Raw genomic sequence first — 17,059 nt, forward strand, 5'->3', positions numbered from 1 at the left:
TTCCAAGCTCCCTCCTGAAAACACGCTGGTGATTGTTTTCAGCTCAGCAGGAATTCCTATACTAACACTTGTGCAGAAAAAAAAAAAGGATAGATGCTTGATGTCATCACATCAAGGTGAATCCTGAAATAGAGTTTATATGGATAAACGGTAGGTGGGAACAGGAACTGAAAGAGGGCAAGGGAGAGTTGAATGGAAAACAGGAAGTGTGGTGTGGGTTGCAATAAAAAAGTAAAGGGCACAAAGAAAATGGAGACTATCTGAGTGTTCAGGTAGCCCCTAGAGGCTACCTTTCAAAGCCTCTACAGTCCTCTGTCATGGAGTTAGCAATGACACTCACAGGCAAAATGACTTTCATCTCACATTCAATGCCTCATCCAAGCAGGATTGATAATGGGTGTGATTCTGCATCATTAAAAATAAAACACTAACTAACAACTTGACAATATAATGTAACTATAATTAGCCTGCAAAGTCACACATTCGCATTGATTGTGCACAGCAAATTTAAGTTTCTTTCTTCAACTTTAGAATGACTTTTCACCTAGCATATGGGACATACTTAACGTCAAATTCAGATGTGAAAGCACCTGCATTCTAATGTGTTTCCTGGGATTTGAGTGATGGTTTTGTTTTGTTTTTGCGACCTGTTGACAAAATAAGTGGCTAAGTTCAGGAAAATAAAACCAAAAGTGAGCTTTAATAGTGTGCTTTCTACAGTCAGATTACTTGAGGTCATCAGGACCCTCACAGAAATGGCATCCGCTTGGCTCTTGTTGAGATACTCTGTTGAATTTTCCTGAGGTTTGCTCAGAACTGAGCGTGAGGATGATTTTGCTTGACTAGGACAAGGAGATACAACATGGCTTCGGCTGGGAACCACTGGCTTCAAGTGCTCTCAGAGAGGAGAATACAGTCAAGATCCCTGTGAGAATATCCATGACTTTCACAAAGACCAGACCAAAAAAGTCCTGTTAGTCTGGATCTTGGCTTGCATCCACTTTCTGAATAGCTCTGGGATAGACTGATATCAATAGCCAGAAAGAGGTTTATACGCCTGGGAGGAAATTCACAGAGGTAAAGGTGACTGTCTCATGCTGACCTGTGGCTGCTGCAGCCTAGCGTGGAATGGCACAAACCCTGTAGGGGTGGGGCTGCAGAGTGCCCCCAAAAATGGGCTCCGTGTTGATCTTTGTCACGCCCTTGGGGAGCTGGAAGGTGAACGCCCGCAGCAGGCTGGCAAAGAAAATGAAGAGTTCGGTCCTCGCTAAGTGCTCCCCTAAACACACCCGGTGCCCTGCAGAGGGTAGAGGAAAGGACAGTGAGTATCTAGGAATTTTTCAGTTTCATGATCACTTATTTTGTTCCTGTTGAAAGCAGAGGTGGGTTTTGTTTTATTCAAGGAGAGCACCATGAAAGCCACAGAACTAAAACTATGTGAATTCTCTCTCAAAAAGATCCCATCCAATGTTCTAGATTAGGAGACACAAAATGAAAATTTCAATGGAAGTCCATGAGGTGACAACATAATTTCTTTGTTGACCTGACAGAAAAAGACTATTTTGCTTTTCCAGAAGATGTTGAACTTCAGGACCATACACAAAACATCTGCCAGCTGTTTGCACATGCTTTAATGAGTTAACATCAGCAGAGCAAAATTACTTAGTAGTGGCCTTTGCAGTTGCCAGAACTGAGGCTTGAACAGAAGCTTGGTCACTTTATAGGCAAAACATGAGGCCTACTGTTCATTTCCCAGGATTCCCATTCCTTGGCACCAATGGTGTGAGCACAAAAGATAAATATTACATCCACATTTCCAGATAGCAGACAAATGTAAGGAAAGAAAAAGCCATTTGAATTAGGAAACCACTTCTGTATGGACATTTAAGTGACTATCAACAAACTAAAACAGATAGCAGGAACTTTACTGCTAAGTATGATTACTAACTGTCTGTGCATTGTTGCCTTGTTTCCTTCTTTTGCAACTGGATTTTCAGTTCTGTAAGCAAGAGCGTAATCCTGTGTTTATTAGGATGCCTTCTACTTTTCTTTCAGCTTGTTTTTTAAAAGGGATTTCAATTAACTCCAGTACACACAGGACAAATTACTTCTCAGGAAAATAAGCATGTGTGAAGAATACTAGAGACAAATCCTGTGTGTGACTGCAGCATGCAGCCAGCCCAAGAGGTTCAGGAGTTTGAGTGGGATTCCCACCAGAGTGTCCTATGAACAGTTGGGGTCATACAGCACAGAAGCCTTTCCTTTGGCAGAAACAAGCCAGGAATGTTCTTTAAAAGCAGCAAACAGCAGAGTTAGAAGATGTTATCTGAAGAAATACCATAATCTCATACTTCTGTAAAATACCATAATCTCATACTTCTGTATTCACCACCTCATCTGTCAGGTCAGTTCAAACTGTCAGTGTATTTACCTGCTGAGAATGGTAAGAAAGCTTCTCGAGGTATAAAGTTTCCTTCTTTATCTAGAAAATGGCCAGGGTTGAACTGTCGAGGTGTTTCCCACTGCTCAGGGTCATAAAGAACAGATGCTATATTTGGTATAACAATGGTTCCCTGCAAAAAAGAAACTGTTGTTTCAGTTCCAGCTACTAGTGACTGTCACCCGTCAGTTTGTGCCTGATGGATGAAACTGTTGCTTGTCAGCATTTGGGCAAGTGCCAAGCTGGGCAGGGATGTCTTAACCAGTGCTTTGGCAAACCAGTTTCTCCTCTCAGTCCAACCTCTGCCAAACAGAGCTGGTCTGTGCAATTGTGACAATGGGCAGGAAACTGAGGCTTCCCTGGCAGAGGTCTTATCAGCTGTATGAGCATCTATATGCTAAGTAAAACACTTCTTTCATTCCTAGAGTCACAAATAGTAACTCTTCCCCAGGCACCACATTCCTGAGTTTAATAGAGTAGTTTATAGATGGAAAACTGGTTACAAAACTAAATGCCTCTCTGCCAAAAAAAGAACAGAAGCTGAAAATGTGTCTGTACCTTTTTGACAGGGAATCCCAGTAGCGTTGTGTTCCTCACACACACCCTGGGCACGCCAACAAAGACGATGTTGCTGAAGCGCTGAATCTCATGAACCACAGCGTTTGTGTAGGGCAGTCTTCTCCGATCCTCATAACTGATTAACTGGGAAGGACCCAGAACAACGTCCAGCTCCTTCTGCACTTTTGCTGTGGAGAAATGTGGTCACTTTTCTTGGAGCAACAGAAAAATGCATTATTTCAACATAGTACATAAGCCAATCAGGCTTATACCCTGAGATTTAATATTATTTAATGCCTGAGTTTAGTATAGGATAATAAAAATAAACAGGAAAATCCCACCACTCTCACCTTGGATGTCTGGATTCGCCACCATATAGAGCAGTCCCCAGTACAATGTAGTGCTTGAGGTCTCTGATCCACCAAGGAAAAGATCGTTTATGACATATACCAAATTCTCTTCATCATACTTGGGCTTGGCCCCCTCTTTAGACTGTAGATGGTGATAAAAGTTGAAGTTAAATCATAAAAATTTGGTTAGCCTGTATGCCCTCTGTGTGATACCTTCCACAGCTGGCATGTGCACAAAGAATAGTCAAAATTACAGTTTTTGATGTGTACTAAGTATTTAGTAGTTTCCCAATCAGGCACAGTAAGTCTGCATTGCTGTCTTTCATGAGGTGGATTATTCTTTCATCACAAAAAGGCAATTCTATGCTTGATGACTTAATCACAAAAACTTCAAAACACACTAAATATTTGCAGTTAGCCTAGAGTACACTTACAAGCAAGTGCCCTCCAACATGTCACTCCTTGGCCTTGGTATCTAATGGTGCTAGCAAATGCCAAAGGAAAATGTATCTGAATAAAAGGATTTCAACAGATCATTTTGAGAGTAATTTCTTTTCTCATTTCAGGATAAACGTCAGCTGATGGGCAAGAGTTACCCATGTATTTCATTCTGAATAATAAGGGAGTAAAATTAAAATAAAACTAGAGAAAATACATTAGGCAAAAGCATTTTCAAACAAACAGACAGCAATAAATTGCACCACTGACACCAGAGAAAGCTGCATCTTTGCCTCTAAAATGCTTATTTTAGTAAATCTTGTCATAGTCACTCATGTGTAAGATGATGTATCAGCTCCTTTCAGAGCCCATGAGCCAACACTGTGAGGACACAGCAGCCTGACTAGCAGAAATCTTATGACCAGAGGAAGAAATTACATAAACTTCATCTACCCCTGGAAAGAGATGCTTCCTTTATCTCCTGAAAAGTTTGAAGCAGAAACCATAGTGCTCTTGGCAGAGCCTCTCTGGCTCAGAGTCACCACCTACTTTGGAAAATAACAGCCTGGGCAGGGAAGAAGATTAATGCTGATTATTGCATTGTTTGTGAAATTATCTTCTAGGCTGTCCAATTTGAATATAGGGGCCAAGCCAGCCACGCCCCAAATAGTGGGGAAATTAGAGGTAATATAGGGATAATGATTGCCTGCCAAGGGAGAAAACACACAGTTACATGGCACAAGGACAGCCAGTGCTGGAACACACACACTGGATCCCAAAGAAGCGTGCCTGCTGTTTCAGGGCAGTTATTTGTGCATGTGTATCTAATCCCACTGTAAACATGAGCCTTGCTGTAGAAGATGAAGTGGTCTCCCAAAGTTATGTAGTCTACAGGAATAAACTGTCTCATTTTTATTACAGGATTGGAGTATACTCATGGATATTTATGGAAAGCAGATGAGAGCTCATGGGTTCTCCTCCTATCATACTTGATGGTAATTCATTCATGTAACCAAAATACAAAACTGCATGCCTTTCTGAGACACATGAGTTAGTAAGTACCAAGATATTGTATTCATGTTAAGATGCTTATGAAATGTAAGAAACTATGGTGGAAGGGTCACGCTGAGTGATTTAGTGGTCTTAATAATTTGACCTTGTACTTCATAACAGCATGATCAGCCAGAATCCACACTTACTTTCTCAATCTCAGCCAGGTAAAAGTCAATGAAATCCTGTGGTTCAGCTGGTATCCCTCTCTCGACATGTCTTCTGATCTCCTTCCTTGCAAAAGAACTCAGGACATCATAGCAAGCCAACGCCTCCTTATGTGGCCCTGGGAGGCAACACAGCAGCCAGGGCAGGATTTCATACAACTGCAGGATGTACACAAGAGGTACCATTAATTCTCTGTCACAGAAAAAGCTGCTTTTAGACACACTAAAAGTCTGAATTGTCTTGCCCAGAAATGTTGATAGTGGAATAAACAAATTAGCATTGCTTTGAGCAGACTTTTGCCGTCGTGTGGGAAGGCTTTACTAGTAATTTGACACAATTCCAGGGGTCAAGGCAATTCTAACACTCTGCTCATGCCTCTAAGCTCACTTGGCTAGTGAAGGTCACTATATGACCTCACTCTTGCACAGTTGGAGACCCCAGCTCCCAACACTCAAAATGTAAGGACACCCTTTCTGGATACCATGGGGCTACTAGGAGTAACAGGTCCGCAGACTCAAGTAACTGCTGGGGTTTTTGGAGCTCACAAAAGGAATTATGGTCTGGATATCACTCTAAGATAAGGGCTAATTTAGTTTTCCTAGTCAGAGTCCTCGTGACTGCAAGGAGCAATAATTATTCTGGTGGTTAACAATATTACATCCTCAGTCTGCTGAGTGTATTCACACACACATTTGTCAGCTCTAAGTACTGTCCTCTGTCTTGGATAGCTCTGTCTGTGCAGCATCTGCCATTCCATCCTGCCCAGCAAAGAGCAGTTCCATCTCCTCTCCTTGTTCTTTCAGACCTAATAAGCGAAGTTTCTCTAATTTTATGTGACATTTTATAGGTTACTTCATTACCACTTCTCCACCTTTGTTTCCCTTCAGAATCACAACAAAAGATGTCCAAGACCCTAGAACATGTCTCACAGATTATTATAGAACCTACTGTAACATTTCACTGGATCTCAAAGGAAAACAGTACTGGAAGTACTCTAAGATCCTGTTTGCCTTTTTCATCCTGTTGTCTGTTAGTTTACACCAATCCTTTTCCCCTTAACCTTTGCACTGAAATGTTCTAAACTCAAAGTAAGTGAGCTTAGAATAATTAATCCTATTAATTAATCTCATTAATTCCTAAAATGTTTTGTAATTTCATTTTGTACTATTACAATTTTTTTCCATTTCCATAACTCCAATTCACAGTGCTTACAAACTCTTGCAGCAGGATATCCTGAACCTCCTCTGTATCTTAACTCCTGGTTTTGATCATCCACAGATCTAATCTACTTTTGTATTTTTAACTATGGAAAAGTTGTATAGTGCTAGTCTCATATGACAGAGCTTTACTGCCACATCAGCATTTTAATTTGCCTTTTCCTATAAAACTCAAATGCCAGTTAAATTTGCTATGCCATCCACATTCTCCATTACACACAGTTTGTCCTCTTTAAGGGTCTAAAACACGAAGTCTAATTCATGAGGAATACCTCAAATGCACTTCAGGACGCTTCAAGTGCAAAGTTGGTCTTTATGGTGTTTTGTGGGAAGGAGCTACAAAAGAATCTGGCAGAACTTCGATTGTAAGGCTGTCAGAGAGTGTATGTATTGTTTTTGCAATGTGTGAATGGTGGGCTGTAACACAGTAAGGAAAAGATTAATAATGAATATTTTATCATTTGTGAGGTAGGGGAAAAAAGAAAACTTTCAGCATATGATTTGTAGAGTGATAAAAAGCAGAAGAGTTCAATACCCATTTTTGGACAAGAGACGTAAGTAGAAATGGGAGTAGCAGCACTGCAGAATTCAAATATATTACCAACTCCAGTCTCAAATTAAATTTAAAGATTTCTGTTAATAGTTTAAGAAATACCAAAGAACTTAAGCCCCTAAGCTTACAAAAAAACAGAGTTCCTAAAATTGGTCTTAAAACCAAGGATGTAGTCATTAAGGTCCCTCCCCAAGGACACTTAGCTCCCAGGCTACATTTGCCTGTGGCTCTGTATTTAGTGAAGATCCGTTTCTGTATCTGCTCTTTCACTTTTTACCTATTACAGAAAAACAACAGTATATTATTTACTCACCTGATGAACAAAGCTGCCTGCAAACCTGAATAATTTCTCTGTAGCATGGATCAGTTCACGGAAGGTTTTGTCCTCATCAGAGAAGTGATATCCAAAAACCACAGCACAAATTACATTTGAAATAGAATGGAAAAGAGGGAAAGAAGGATCCACAGGACTTCCTGCAAACACGGTAATTGGAATTCACTCGCGGTGTTTTTTTCAGGTGATCCTTATTCAGATAGGACTACATGTTATTAAGGATTTAATAAAATGTTCTTTTTTATCCAGCTGGAGTGTGAATGAGGACAGAGACGTAGCACTACTATGAATTAACAAAAATAAAACATAGTCTTAGAAAAAAGGACACTGTTAAACTGTTTCCTTATAGCTCTAAAACAATTTCACAGCCCTTCCTGTGAAATAATGTTGTACAACTAAAATCTGTTCTAGGGTATCACATCAAATCTGCTGTCCTCAGCTGTGAGGAGGAAGAAAAGAGAGAATGTGAGAAGGGACTAGTGCCACTGGAGATGAACTAAGGGAAGTCAGTGACAGACATGTTAAAAATATGGAAAAACTAATTATAAGGAAATCCTGGAAGAATGTGGGAAGGTTTAAGAAGAAGAATAGATAGATAGGAACTGCAAAGTAAATATAATGAAACTATTATAGTCTCAGCTGTGAGCAGGAGATCATATAGCTCTCTGATGATTTTTTCTAAAGTTATGAAACAGATATTCATAAAAAGTGATTTGGATAGAAATCATCCTGCCATGGACTCTAGGATTAACCTGATAATCCAATGAAATTCCCTCCCACCTCCTACTTTGTTTGTTTCTTTTGCCAATAGTTACTTAGCTAGGTAGACATTAAAATATGCAAGGAACCCAATGGCATTGAAATTTAAGGAAATTGCTACGCTCTGCAATACTCTTCAGTTATGCATGGCAGGGAGCCTGAGAATGGTTTGACTGTGCAGTTCAGCAGCATTGTGTCATTGTACAATATATCACAGACAAGTTATCGGCCTGTGGAGGTGGAATTTCAGAAGTTTCCAGCTTCACTAGATGTATGAAGAGAAAAGAAAGAAGTATTTGTGATTCTAGGCCCTGTCTGCTCTTGTGCTTTGGTAAGTTTGGATATATCAGCTAAAAGGGGTAGGTAAGTTTGCATAATGAAGATATGGATCCATATCCAGACTGAAAAGTGCCTGATTTCTTAGCAGGTAAGATACCTTTTAGGTTCACAAAAAACTCCACCAGGTGAGAAGCCTCCTCTTGCACTCGATGCTCCAGGCCTTTTTTCCCCATTCCCAAATTGCGTAGAGTCATTATTCCAAAACGTCTCTGCTGCTTCCAGGAGGAGCCACTCGCAAGTATAATACCTGAGGGTGTTTCCTGGCAGGTTAATATTTTCTATACGCATGAACAATTCATTTAAATATTATGAAACACATGGAGTAAATCAGGGAATACACTGTGATGCAAGTATCTTTAGGTGAAATTATTGGTAACCAAAAATCATAGCCAAACATACCCAAACTATAACTAGACCACTGTTCTTAATATTGAATATAGTTAATAATTGAAAAGAGCAATCTAAGGAATTTCTGACTGCTTCATTTCTTGATGTCTTCAAAAATCCTGAAACACCTTTAGATGTCTTTTTAGGAGATATACTTTAGCCATACTCAAGTAATCTCACTCAAGACAGGAATAACTGGATGAATTTCCACAAAGCAGAGTTCAGGACAGGGTGTGCTTGTGGAGATACAGATCAATTAATGTGATGGTTGTAGGCTGAGGTGATGAAGGTGAAAGATAAGGGATGTTTGGGCTCTGTTTCTATCTTGGAAGAGACAAAACTCCATTAATTGTTAGACTGCTCTCCTGGTCATCTGAAGAGGCCTGAAATGCTGCTGTGAAGGTGAGGCTTCACCCAGCTTTAAACAACGTGTGTCTGCTTTGGTGTAGCAAATGCAGCAGCAGGAAAAAAAGACTGCAAACTGCTGGAATACTTTAAGAAGTGGGATTTCCTGTGTTGGAGGCACTCTCACAAATAAGGGATATTCACATAATGTTTGGGAGTGTCTGTGAGTACAGAAATGTGAATTCTGAAGGATTTTATAGGTCTCTTCCTCATGATGGAAAGTGTTTGGCAACCATAATGTGTGTGGTTACCAAACAAGCATTGCATTCATGTGACGTACCGCAAAACCATGTGTACCACAATGGATTAATCTGTGATGAGGGCAAGATTGCTGGGTTCTGGGGTGGATCACATATAAACATTTTGAATACAGCAAAAAGATCCAATAGAAACAACCTTAATGCTTCCTAGGCTAGGGAAAGCTCAGTGCAAAAGGCACCATGGCAAAGAGTAAGATATTCTCAAAAGCCAGTGGAGGATTTGAGCAGTAGCTGATGGAAGATCATTCTGAATGGGAGGGCAGAGTCTAACTAGGCAGAGTAATTTTCAAGTCATCATTCCTTTACACTATTAATGGCAGGAAAATCTCACCTTTTCCTTTGGCCAATGCTCTGAAGAAAGGTGACACCAGCCTCCCGGAAACATCTTCAGGGTGTGTGGTCATGCCATCCTTCACTGCTTGAAATCCATTCAGTATAACCACTGGGGTCCACCCGAACCACAGAGTGTACATGCTGCCGTGAGTTTTTGCCAGCTGTAAGTGGAAAAGGTGCCAAAAAAAGAAGAGCTTAATCTCCACATACAGATCTTCAACTGACACTGCAGCTGCTATTCACCAGCCCAGTGGACAGCTTTGTGCTGAAAACATCATCTCCGTGCATATAGTTGTAGTTGGAAGCAGGAAGTTGTTGTTGTTTTGCTGAGAGTAAGGCTTTCAGCAGCCAATTTTATTTACCCCAGGGGGAAGTTATTTTCTTTTCAAAGCACATTCTGCAGCAAAAGAAAGAAAACTTTGTACTTTATGTTGCATTGCCTCCAACCCAAACATTTTGTACCTTGTTAATTGAACAACCACACTCTGCACCACCCTGGGGCTCTGTGCCTCCAGCGAGTCCTGCCTTTGCAAAATAAAATAAGCTGATAAAACCTGCACCATCTGCATGCTCCAGGAGAGGACATAGACACAGAAACTAGCCAACAGCCATGAAGTGCCAGTGAGCTGCATTTGAGTCCAGGGTTTCCTCGCAGTACTGAGGAGAGCACTTATCATTGGACACAGCAGAGTTATCCAAGCAGGGATGGGTGTATGGCAGAGGAACTCCAACTATGCTTGAAAAAAGCTTTGTTTAAGTGTGGACTCTGCTCCAACGCACCCACAATTATACAAAAAAGGTGGCAGACAGTGTCTGAGGTGCCATAACAATGACATCCCATTGATCACTCCAGACACTCACTTCTCCTCGTATTTATACAGATTCTGGCTTTCCTCTCCCTGCTAGGGCATCACAGCCTGAGTCTGCTCTGCACTCATCGGCCTGTGTGTGCTCTTAGGCATCCACCTGAATTAGAGCTCACCTGCAAACCATCGGAGGAATTACTGCAGTTGTCACTAACATCAAGTGGCAAACAGTTGTCAGGAGCTGTTCAAAGATGGGGAGCAAATGCCCTTCCTGTACTACAAGCATACATGCACCATATTACACACTTTGTGATGAAGTTAGGCAATGCCAGTGAGAATTTTTAAAAGTATCATGTAGGGATAGCAGATATAGTTATCACTACAGTGGATATAGCTTCACACCTAGCAATGCAGAAGCATCTTTTAGATTATTGGTATACTCCAAGTTTAATAACAAGTCATAAACTCTGTCCCCAAGTTGACTTGATTCTTAAGGACGCTGAGTTTCTCATGAAGATAACATTTTCCACATAAGAAGGGGACTCAGTTGTAGGAATCAATTGATCTTTATATGTCTACATGTTGTCTGTAACTTTCACAGACTTAAAACCTTCAATTAATCACACTTTTTAAAGTCATGGCTAAAAATAACCAATTAAGAGTATATTAAAAGAAATACCTCCATCAGAAGATCCCGATGAAACTGGAAGTTCAAGTGCACCAGGTTTCCAAGCAATGGGAGAGGAGTCGGCCCAGGAGGGAATTGCTTGCAAGCTTTTCTCAGCCTGAAAAACTCAACAATTAACAAAAAAACGATCAGGACTATAAAACCTTGAGTTACTGTTAGCATTTCTGAGCTAATTTATCAGCTGATTTATAGCTGTCTCTGTCAAAAAGGAGGTACTGGAGCTGGGAAAAAGTACTCTTGCTTCTTGTTCCACCAGTTTTGTCTGCAAACTGAGTTCTACATTGTCTCAGTTTGTTTCCCTCCCTCTGTCCCTCCCTCTTCATCAACGCCTGCCCTTTTCCTGCACCCCATTTATTTGCCGCACCGAGATGCATCAAACTGTTCCCTGATGAGAAGCGCATCTCTCTGTTTACAGCCAGCCTCAGTATTGGAATGTGGAATCACTTGTACTCAAGGTACTTTTCCTGAAGCTTGTGTCAGGGACCTGCTGGTGTCCACTGGCAGATCTGGATTGGGGTGACACCAGGTGAGAAACCTTGCTGGCCACTGGACATGAGATGAGTGAAAGTCAGATTCATCTGCCTTGGGAACTTTAAAAACATGCTTAGTGGTTCACATTAGAATGACTTAATTCCGATTATGAGCATTACATATAGGTTAGACTACACGGTTACATAAAATATAGTTACAACAGTATAGAGTATATCTTTGTAACAGCTTGGATTAGATACATGGTAAGTACTTACAATAGGTAAGATGATCCAGGCATTTTAGTCACAAGAATTATTTAAATATGGTTGTAAATTTAAATTTGCCTGCCAGCATGCACAGTTTACACAGGCAAAACCAAGTCTAGTTACAGACTAAAGGTGCAATTAAAAGATGAGATTGCTACACGTGATTTCTGAAAGATTGGCCTTGAGCGTTCAAGCTTTTTTCCCAGTAAACTGAAAAAAAGCACATTTCACCAAGTGAATACTAATGACATAGTGCTTAAAAACTCACAATTAAAAAATTTTAAAAATCACAACACTGAAAATTTTATATTCAAAAATAAATTAAATATGGAAGTCCAATTCTTTATGGTTTTGTTGGGGGTTTTTTGGTTGGTTTTTTTGGTTGGTGTTTGTTGTTTTGTTTGTTTGTTTGTTTGTTTGTTTGTTTGTGGGTGGTTTTTTTTTGTTTTTTTTTTTTTTTTTAATGTAACCTAATTGAAAGCTTCATGTACCTTGGTTTATTTTCTACTATTTTTTAGTGAGTTTCAGAATCCTGGCTATTTTTACCAGTTCTCAATAACTTTATGGGACGGATTAAAAATATCTGATAATGAAAGGATTCACACTGAGTTTGGAGCACAGACAGGGGGAAAGCTCTGTGTGCCAGTAACCAGAGGATTCAAACTTGCATTGCAAAAAGAAAGTGTCATCACTAAAATGTGTTCAAGTCTGAACAAGGCACTGCTGTGCCCTCTAACGCAGACATAAATGCGGTATTTTGCAAACCTGGCAGCATGAAGAAAGTAATGTGACTCAGTGATAGCTGTCCATCTCCTTCAGCTGGCCAAGCTTTGCAGCTTTTGTGAGTACAGGAGTGCCTGTGTCATACAGAGAAGGCAATGTGGATGAATATCTTTTATCATCTTATCTGTGCATAGAATGGGCAACATGGTAGGAATTGGGCTGAGGGGTGTTCCATGACTTTGCTAAAAGCAGTGCAAATTAGGTACCGTTGTCCGTTATGAGGCTGAAATCAGCAAAACATAAATTTGGAAAATTTTGTTTCTTCAAACCAAAATATCAGATTCAAATTTTTAAAAGTTTTGAAATAAAAGGAAAAAAGATAGTTCTGTGTGCAGACAACCGAAGCCAGAAAAAAGTACATAAATTTTATGAACAGAATAAATGCAACCATGTTCATCTCTTCTCTATTTAGTCCAGATTCCATTGCTTAATTTTAGATGTTTCATATTGGTTTGTATTAGTATTAGTATTTTGATATCAGTAAATGAATTGAGTTCTTTCAGAACACAGTCAGGTTTGACTGGAGTCAAATCACCAGTGTCAGAAGCAGGATGAAGCCAAATGAACCAGCCAGCAATTTACCTTGCCAGATGTTGCCGTTAGCTTTCCTTTTCCAGTGATTTGAAACTTCCCCAACTGTCTGAAACCAGATGCATGAATAGTTATTTCCACCAGTACCTGATGTCACTGGATGAGCTGTACTGGAAAGAAAATCAGGCTCTTGTGTTCACATGGACCTGTTCCTGTCTGATGCATCCTCTTCTGGACAGACTATCTGCTGGGTTCGTATTTTTGGCAGAAAACCCAACTTGCCTAAAAGATGGTACGCCAAAAAAAGGGCAGTCCAAAGAAGTGGACGCAGAGGCAGAACCAGCAAGTTTTAATGAGTGTTATCAGGAAGCCAAAGTTAAGATTTTTAGTAGATTTAAAAGCACAGTGTGAAGGCTCAGGAAGATTAGTACAATACTTGCAAAAGTGAAGCTGTGCAGGTAATGCAGCAATCAAACAAGCATGGTCCTGAAACACTTGAGCAAGCAAAGGTTTAATTTCAGCTCTGGGACATCGATATTTCCATACAATAAACTGTAACACATTTGGCAAGAGGGAGTGTTGTATTGGAATTAGGATCTCTGGAGCACAGGAACTGTTCATACACTGGGCACAAAGAAACAGTCAATTGCCTTGAGTGAGGCTTCAAATAAATAATATTTAGAAGTGGAAATTGCACAATACATTGCTACGCTTTTTAAATCTTTGCCCACAATTGTCTTCAGAAACTTGCAAAATTGACCAGGTGGAATGAGACTAAAACCTGGGAGCATTAAGGCTGCAATTCAGGTGGCACAAAGAGTGGGAAAAAATAATATAATTGATGTTAATATCCAAAATAAAAATGAGAAAAGCAACAGAAATGGGACTGGCACCCCCAGTCCTAATTGCTGAAAGACCTTTTGTCAGAGAGAGTTTGCCTAAGAGAAGAGTAATCTGGTCTTCTCTGGGTAGATTAGTGGGAGCTGCATGATACCTCTATGTAAGGAATAGCTGGATGAGTTTTTCATAATGCAGGAAAATGCAAAGTACCTAGGATCATCTCCATAATTTCTGCATAACAAGCTTGAGGATGCAAAAAAAATCCCTCAAAGGGTTAAGAAAATCAATGGGAAAAGACTGTAAAAATACGTTAGAGGATATATTTTCAAGCCTGACATAAAGAACAGGTTTCTGTTTTCACAAAAAGAGGCTGAAATCAATACTTTTACACTAGGATCCTTTTTGTAGGGTAACAGCACTGCATTACTGCTGCTAGTGAGTAAGGGAGGATGTACAGGCCTGTGGAGTAAAACTAGAAGTCCAAAGTTCCCAAACACCATCTTTTCAAAAATGTCTGAGAGAAGCAAAATATAGCAAAAATACTAGCAAAAATATCACAAAAACTGTAAAGTGCAGTGCTAATGTTATAAGCTGGAGCAGTTTATCATCTCAATCTTTATCTAGTGGTTTCCTCACAGCTTAGCTGATGACTGTCAAGAAAATTAAAACCGCAATGACAGGACAGTGATGGCAGAGCACTTTTAAGTCAACCTAAATAAACAAACTCGATGAGAGACTCCCACAAATCTGACAGAAATTAGGCACCCAGAAGTGTGTGACATAAGTTTGTCACAAAAATTACATCCAATTTGAAATCCAGGAGAGTTGCAATCAAAGAGCAAATGACTGAGAAAATACTGAAAACTAATATTGAACACTAATACTCAACATAGGTCAGGAACTGGTGAAGGCAAAGTTAAAGCAAGACCAGTAGCAGGCTGGCCATGTTTTTCACCCCAAGGATATCCAAATAAAGCATTATGTAGTCATTCCACAGTCTTCAAATTTCACAGAATAGAGAAAAAAAATCTGTATGATAAAACAGATGAATTTACCTGGGCTTTTTTAATCTGAAAATATTACAAACTTGGTTGATAAAGCAAAGGCATCAAAGTTACATTACTTAAAATGTTCTTCAATTATTTTAAACCATTTAAGAAAATCTAAAAATGCTGTTTACAAATCTTGCAAATTTCATGACTGAGAAAACTGTGAATCTCAGGAAGCCAAATCACTGACAGAGGTGGCAACCACTGCATCTGCTGCAGTTCAATCAGATGTAAAACCACACAACATGGAGCAGTTTGTCCCAAGGGAAGTGGGATGATGGAGAATTAGATGCAATCTCCTCGAGCTCTGCACAAAGAAGTGCAAAAGTTTTGGCACCAAACCTGCCTCAGCTACAAACTGGACAAGGACTCAAGGGTGCCAAAGTCAATCTTGTGGAGTGAAGGAGTAAAAGAGGGTTTGTAGGAAATTTACCTTGGCATGGCTGACCAGGAGATTATAAGTGTGTTTAGACACATCAGGGACAAACAAACTCTAAAGCAGAACAATGGGCATCCTCGGAACAAAGATACTGACCTCAAAATAGCCTCAAACACAGGATGGGTCTGAGGATGGTGTTCCACTTCCACTCAGGTCCCAGCAGTCTGAAATGACCTGGTCAATCTGCCAATATATTCAGAATAGACACATGGCAGTCATTCTCAACTGAAAGCCTCAGCCCTGGGGATTGACTCAATGTAGTTACAACTTTTAGCACAAAAAATGCCCAAATTATTTGAGGTAGGTCTTGATTTACTAAGGATTTACTTAGGATGGTCAGTGTTCCCAGTGTTCTTCACCAGGTTGGTTGCAGGTTGTGAGCTTGGCAATTATACACATGAGAGAAACACAGCTTTACAGTGTTGCAGGTGTTTGTACCAGTGACTGCAAAGTGAAAAGCAGCTTTTGAAACCAGAGAAGACTTGGAGACCAGGAAAGGCTGAGAAGGTTGCAGTAATAGACAACAGTGAATGAACAAGGTAATAGATAAAGATGGAAATACCAATATGACCCCCATCCTGTCTGTGATTGTCATCAATCAATTCATAGGAACAAAATGTCAATATCCAGGAGCTTACAATGCCTATTCTATGAAATCAGGGTTAAAAACATCAAGATATAAGCACTGACCTGAGCTCCAATGTACTTCATACAATACTAAGAATAAGCAATGTTCTTTAGTTCACGCTCCAGAAAGTATCTCAGGGTGCTTTATCATTATTAAATACATTTGAGGTGTATCAAGGCAAAGATATCTATCTCTACATATAAAAGCAAGAAATTACACTGCACTACAGCATTTTTTATAATTAAAATGTGTAACGGAGCAGACTTTTTAATCAAGCAAGTATTAATACTCCTAAACTTACATGGTAGGAATTCAAATGCAAAACATGAAAGGCAGAACCAGCACAACTCAATGTATTCTAATTACTACACTCAGCTTGTTGCAATGCATTATCCCAGATTCATATGCATGGACCTGTACCAACTCCATGACCTCTCTCCACCTCACACTTCACATCATAATCCTTAGCAGCCAGGTATTTTCAAGTCTTCAAAGCCTTTAATTAGGGTGTGGCAAAGAGTCCAGCTACAGGAGGCACAAACCAAGGGAAGACTGAAATAGAAGCAGCCACATGGGCATTATGGAGGGTCAGGATGGCTCATAACCCGGAGGAACTGACACGTCCTCTGGCCAAAACTGTGACTGGCAGCTCAGTCTTCAATTACACCATCAGTCCTCACAGGCTTTTTCTCAGGAAGAGCTCTTTATGGTAACATTTTCGATTTGAGAGGTTGATTTAGCCACCTAAATAAGCATCCAAAAATACTTTGGAGAAAGATTTAGGGGACATTTCTGTATTTAATTTTCTGTAGTTTAAGTAGGAAAAAAAACCCCAAGCCGTAGCACAGAAGGTTAATAACCCTCCATCACACACTCCTCAATCTCTGGCACAGCAGCAGGGGCAGCAGCCCTTTGAAGTATTACACTAATTGCATTAAGCTGCTAACAGAGAACATCTGTTTAATTA

At 40.0% G+C, this 17,059-nt stretch overlaps 1 protein-coding gene across 3 annotated transcripts; it reads right to left on the bottom strand.

Annotated features, from left to right (window-relative positions):
* Positions 1 to 595: 595 nt before the first annotated feature.
* On the bottom strand, positions 596 to 11,554 carry LOC120756982 (cytochrome P450 2J2-like). Of its 3 annotated transcripts, XM_040073898.2 has the most exons (10): positions 11,450 to 11,554; positions 11,077 to 11,182; positions 9,590 to 9,752; positions 8,304 to 8,453; positions 7,088 to 7,248; positions 4,986 to 5,162; positions 3,349 to 3,490; positions 2,999 to 3,186; positions 2,432 to 2,573; positions 596 to 1,297 (listed from the first exon to the last, which is right to left on the bottom strand). In XM_040073898.2, exons 2-10 carry the CDS (start codon positions 11,080 to 11,082, stop codon positions 1,119 to 1,121), a joined length of 1,308 nt encoding a protein of 435 aa, XP_039929832.1. In that variant the 5' UTR covers positions 11,083 to 11,182; positions 11,450 to 11,554; the 3' UTR covers positions 596 to 1,118. The 3 variants fall into 3 exon arrangements, with proteins under 3 accessions (XP_039929832.1, XP_039929831.1, XP_039929833.1); XM_040073897.2 differs by lacking the exon at positions 11,450 to 11,554 and having other exon boundaries at positions 11,077 to 11,247; XM_040073899.2 differs by lacking the exons at positions 11,077 to 11,182; positions 11,450 to 11,554 and adding an exon at positions 10,453 to 10,512.
* Positions 11,555 to 17,059: the final 5,505 nt, after the last annotated feature.

Source organism: Hirundo rustica, chromosome 10 (genome assembly GCF_015227805.2).
Source record: "Hirundo rustica isolate bHirRus1 chromosome 10, bHirRus1.pri.v3, whole genome shotgun sequence".
Classification (NCBI taxonomy): Eukaryota; Metazoa; Chordata; class Aves; order Passeriformes; family Hirundinidae; genus Hirundo; species Hirundo rustica.

What these genes read in the sequence shown, in the direction of transcription:
- LOC120756982 (XM_040073897.2), bottom strand. Translation starts at nt 11,247, where the DNA reads ATGCTAACAGTAACTCAAGGTTTTATAGTCCTGATCGTTTTTTTGTTA. An exon ending in AGCATTGGCCAAAGGAAAAG is followed by an intron (nt 8,454 to 9,589) that starts GTGAGATTTTCC and finishes AAACACCCTCAG; the next exon opens with GTATTATACTTGCGAGTGGC. An exon ending in GTTTTTTGTGAACCTAAAAG is followed by an intron (nt 7,249 to 8,303) that starts GTATCTTACCTG and finishes CCGTGTTTGCAG; the next exon opens with GAAGTCCTGTGGATCCTTCT.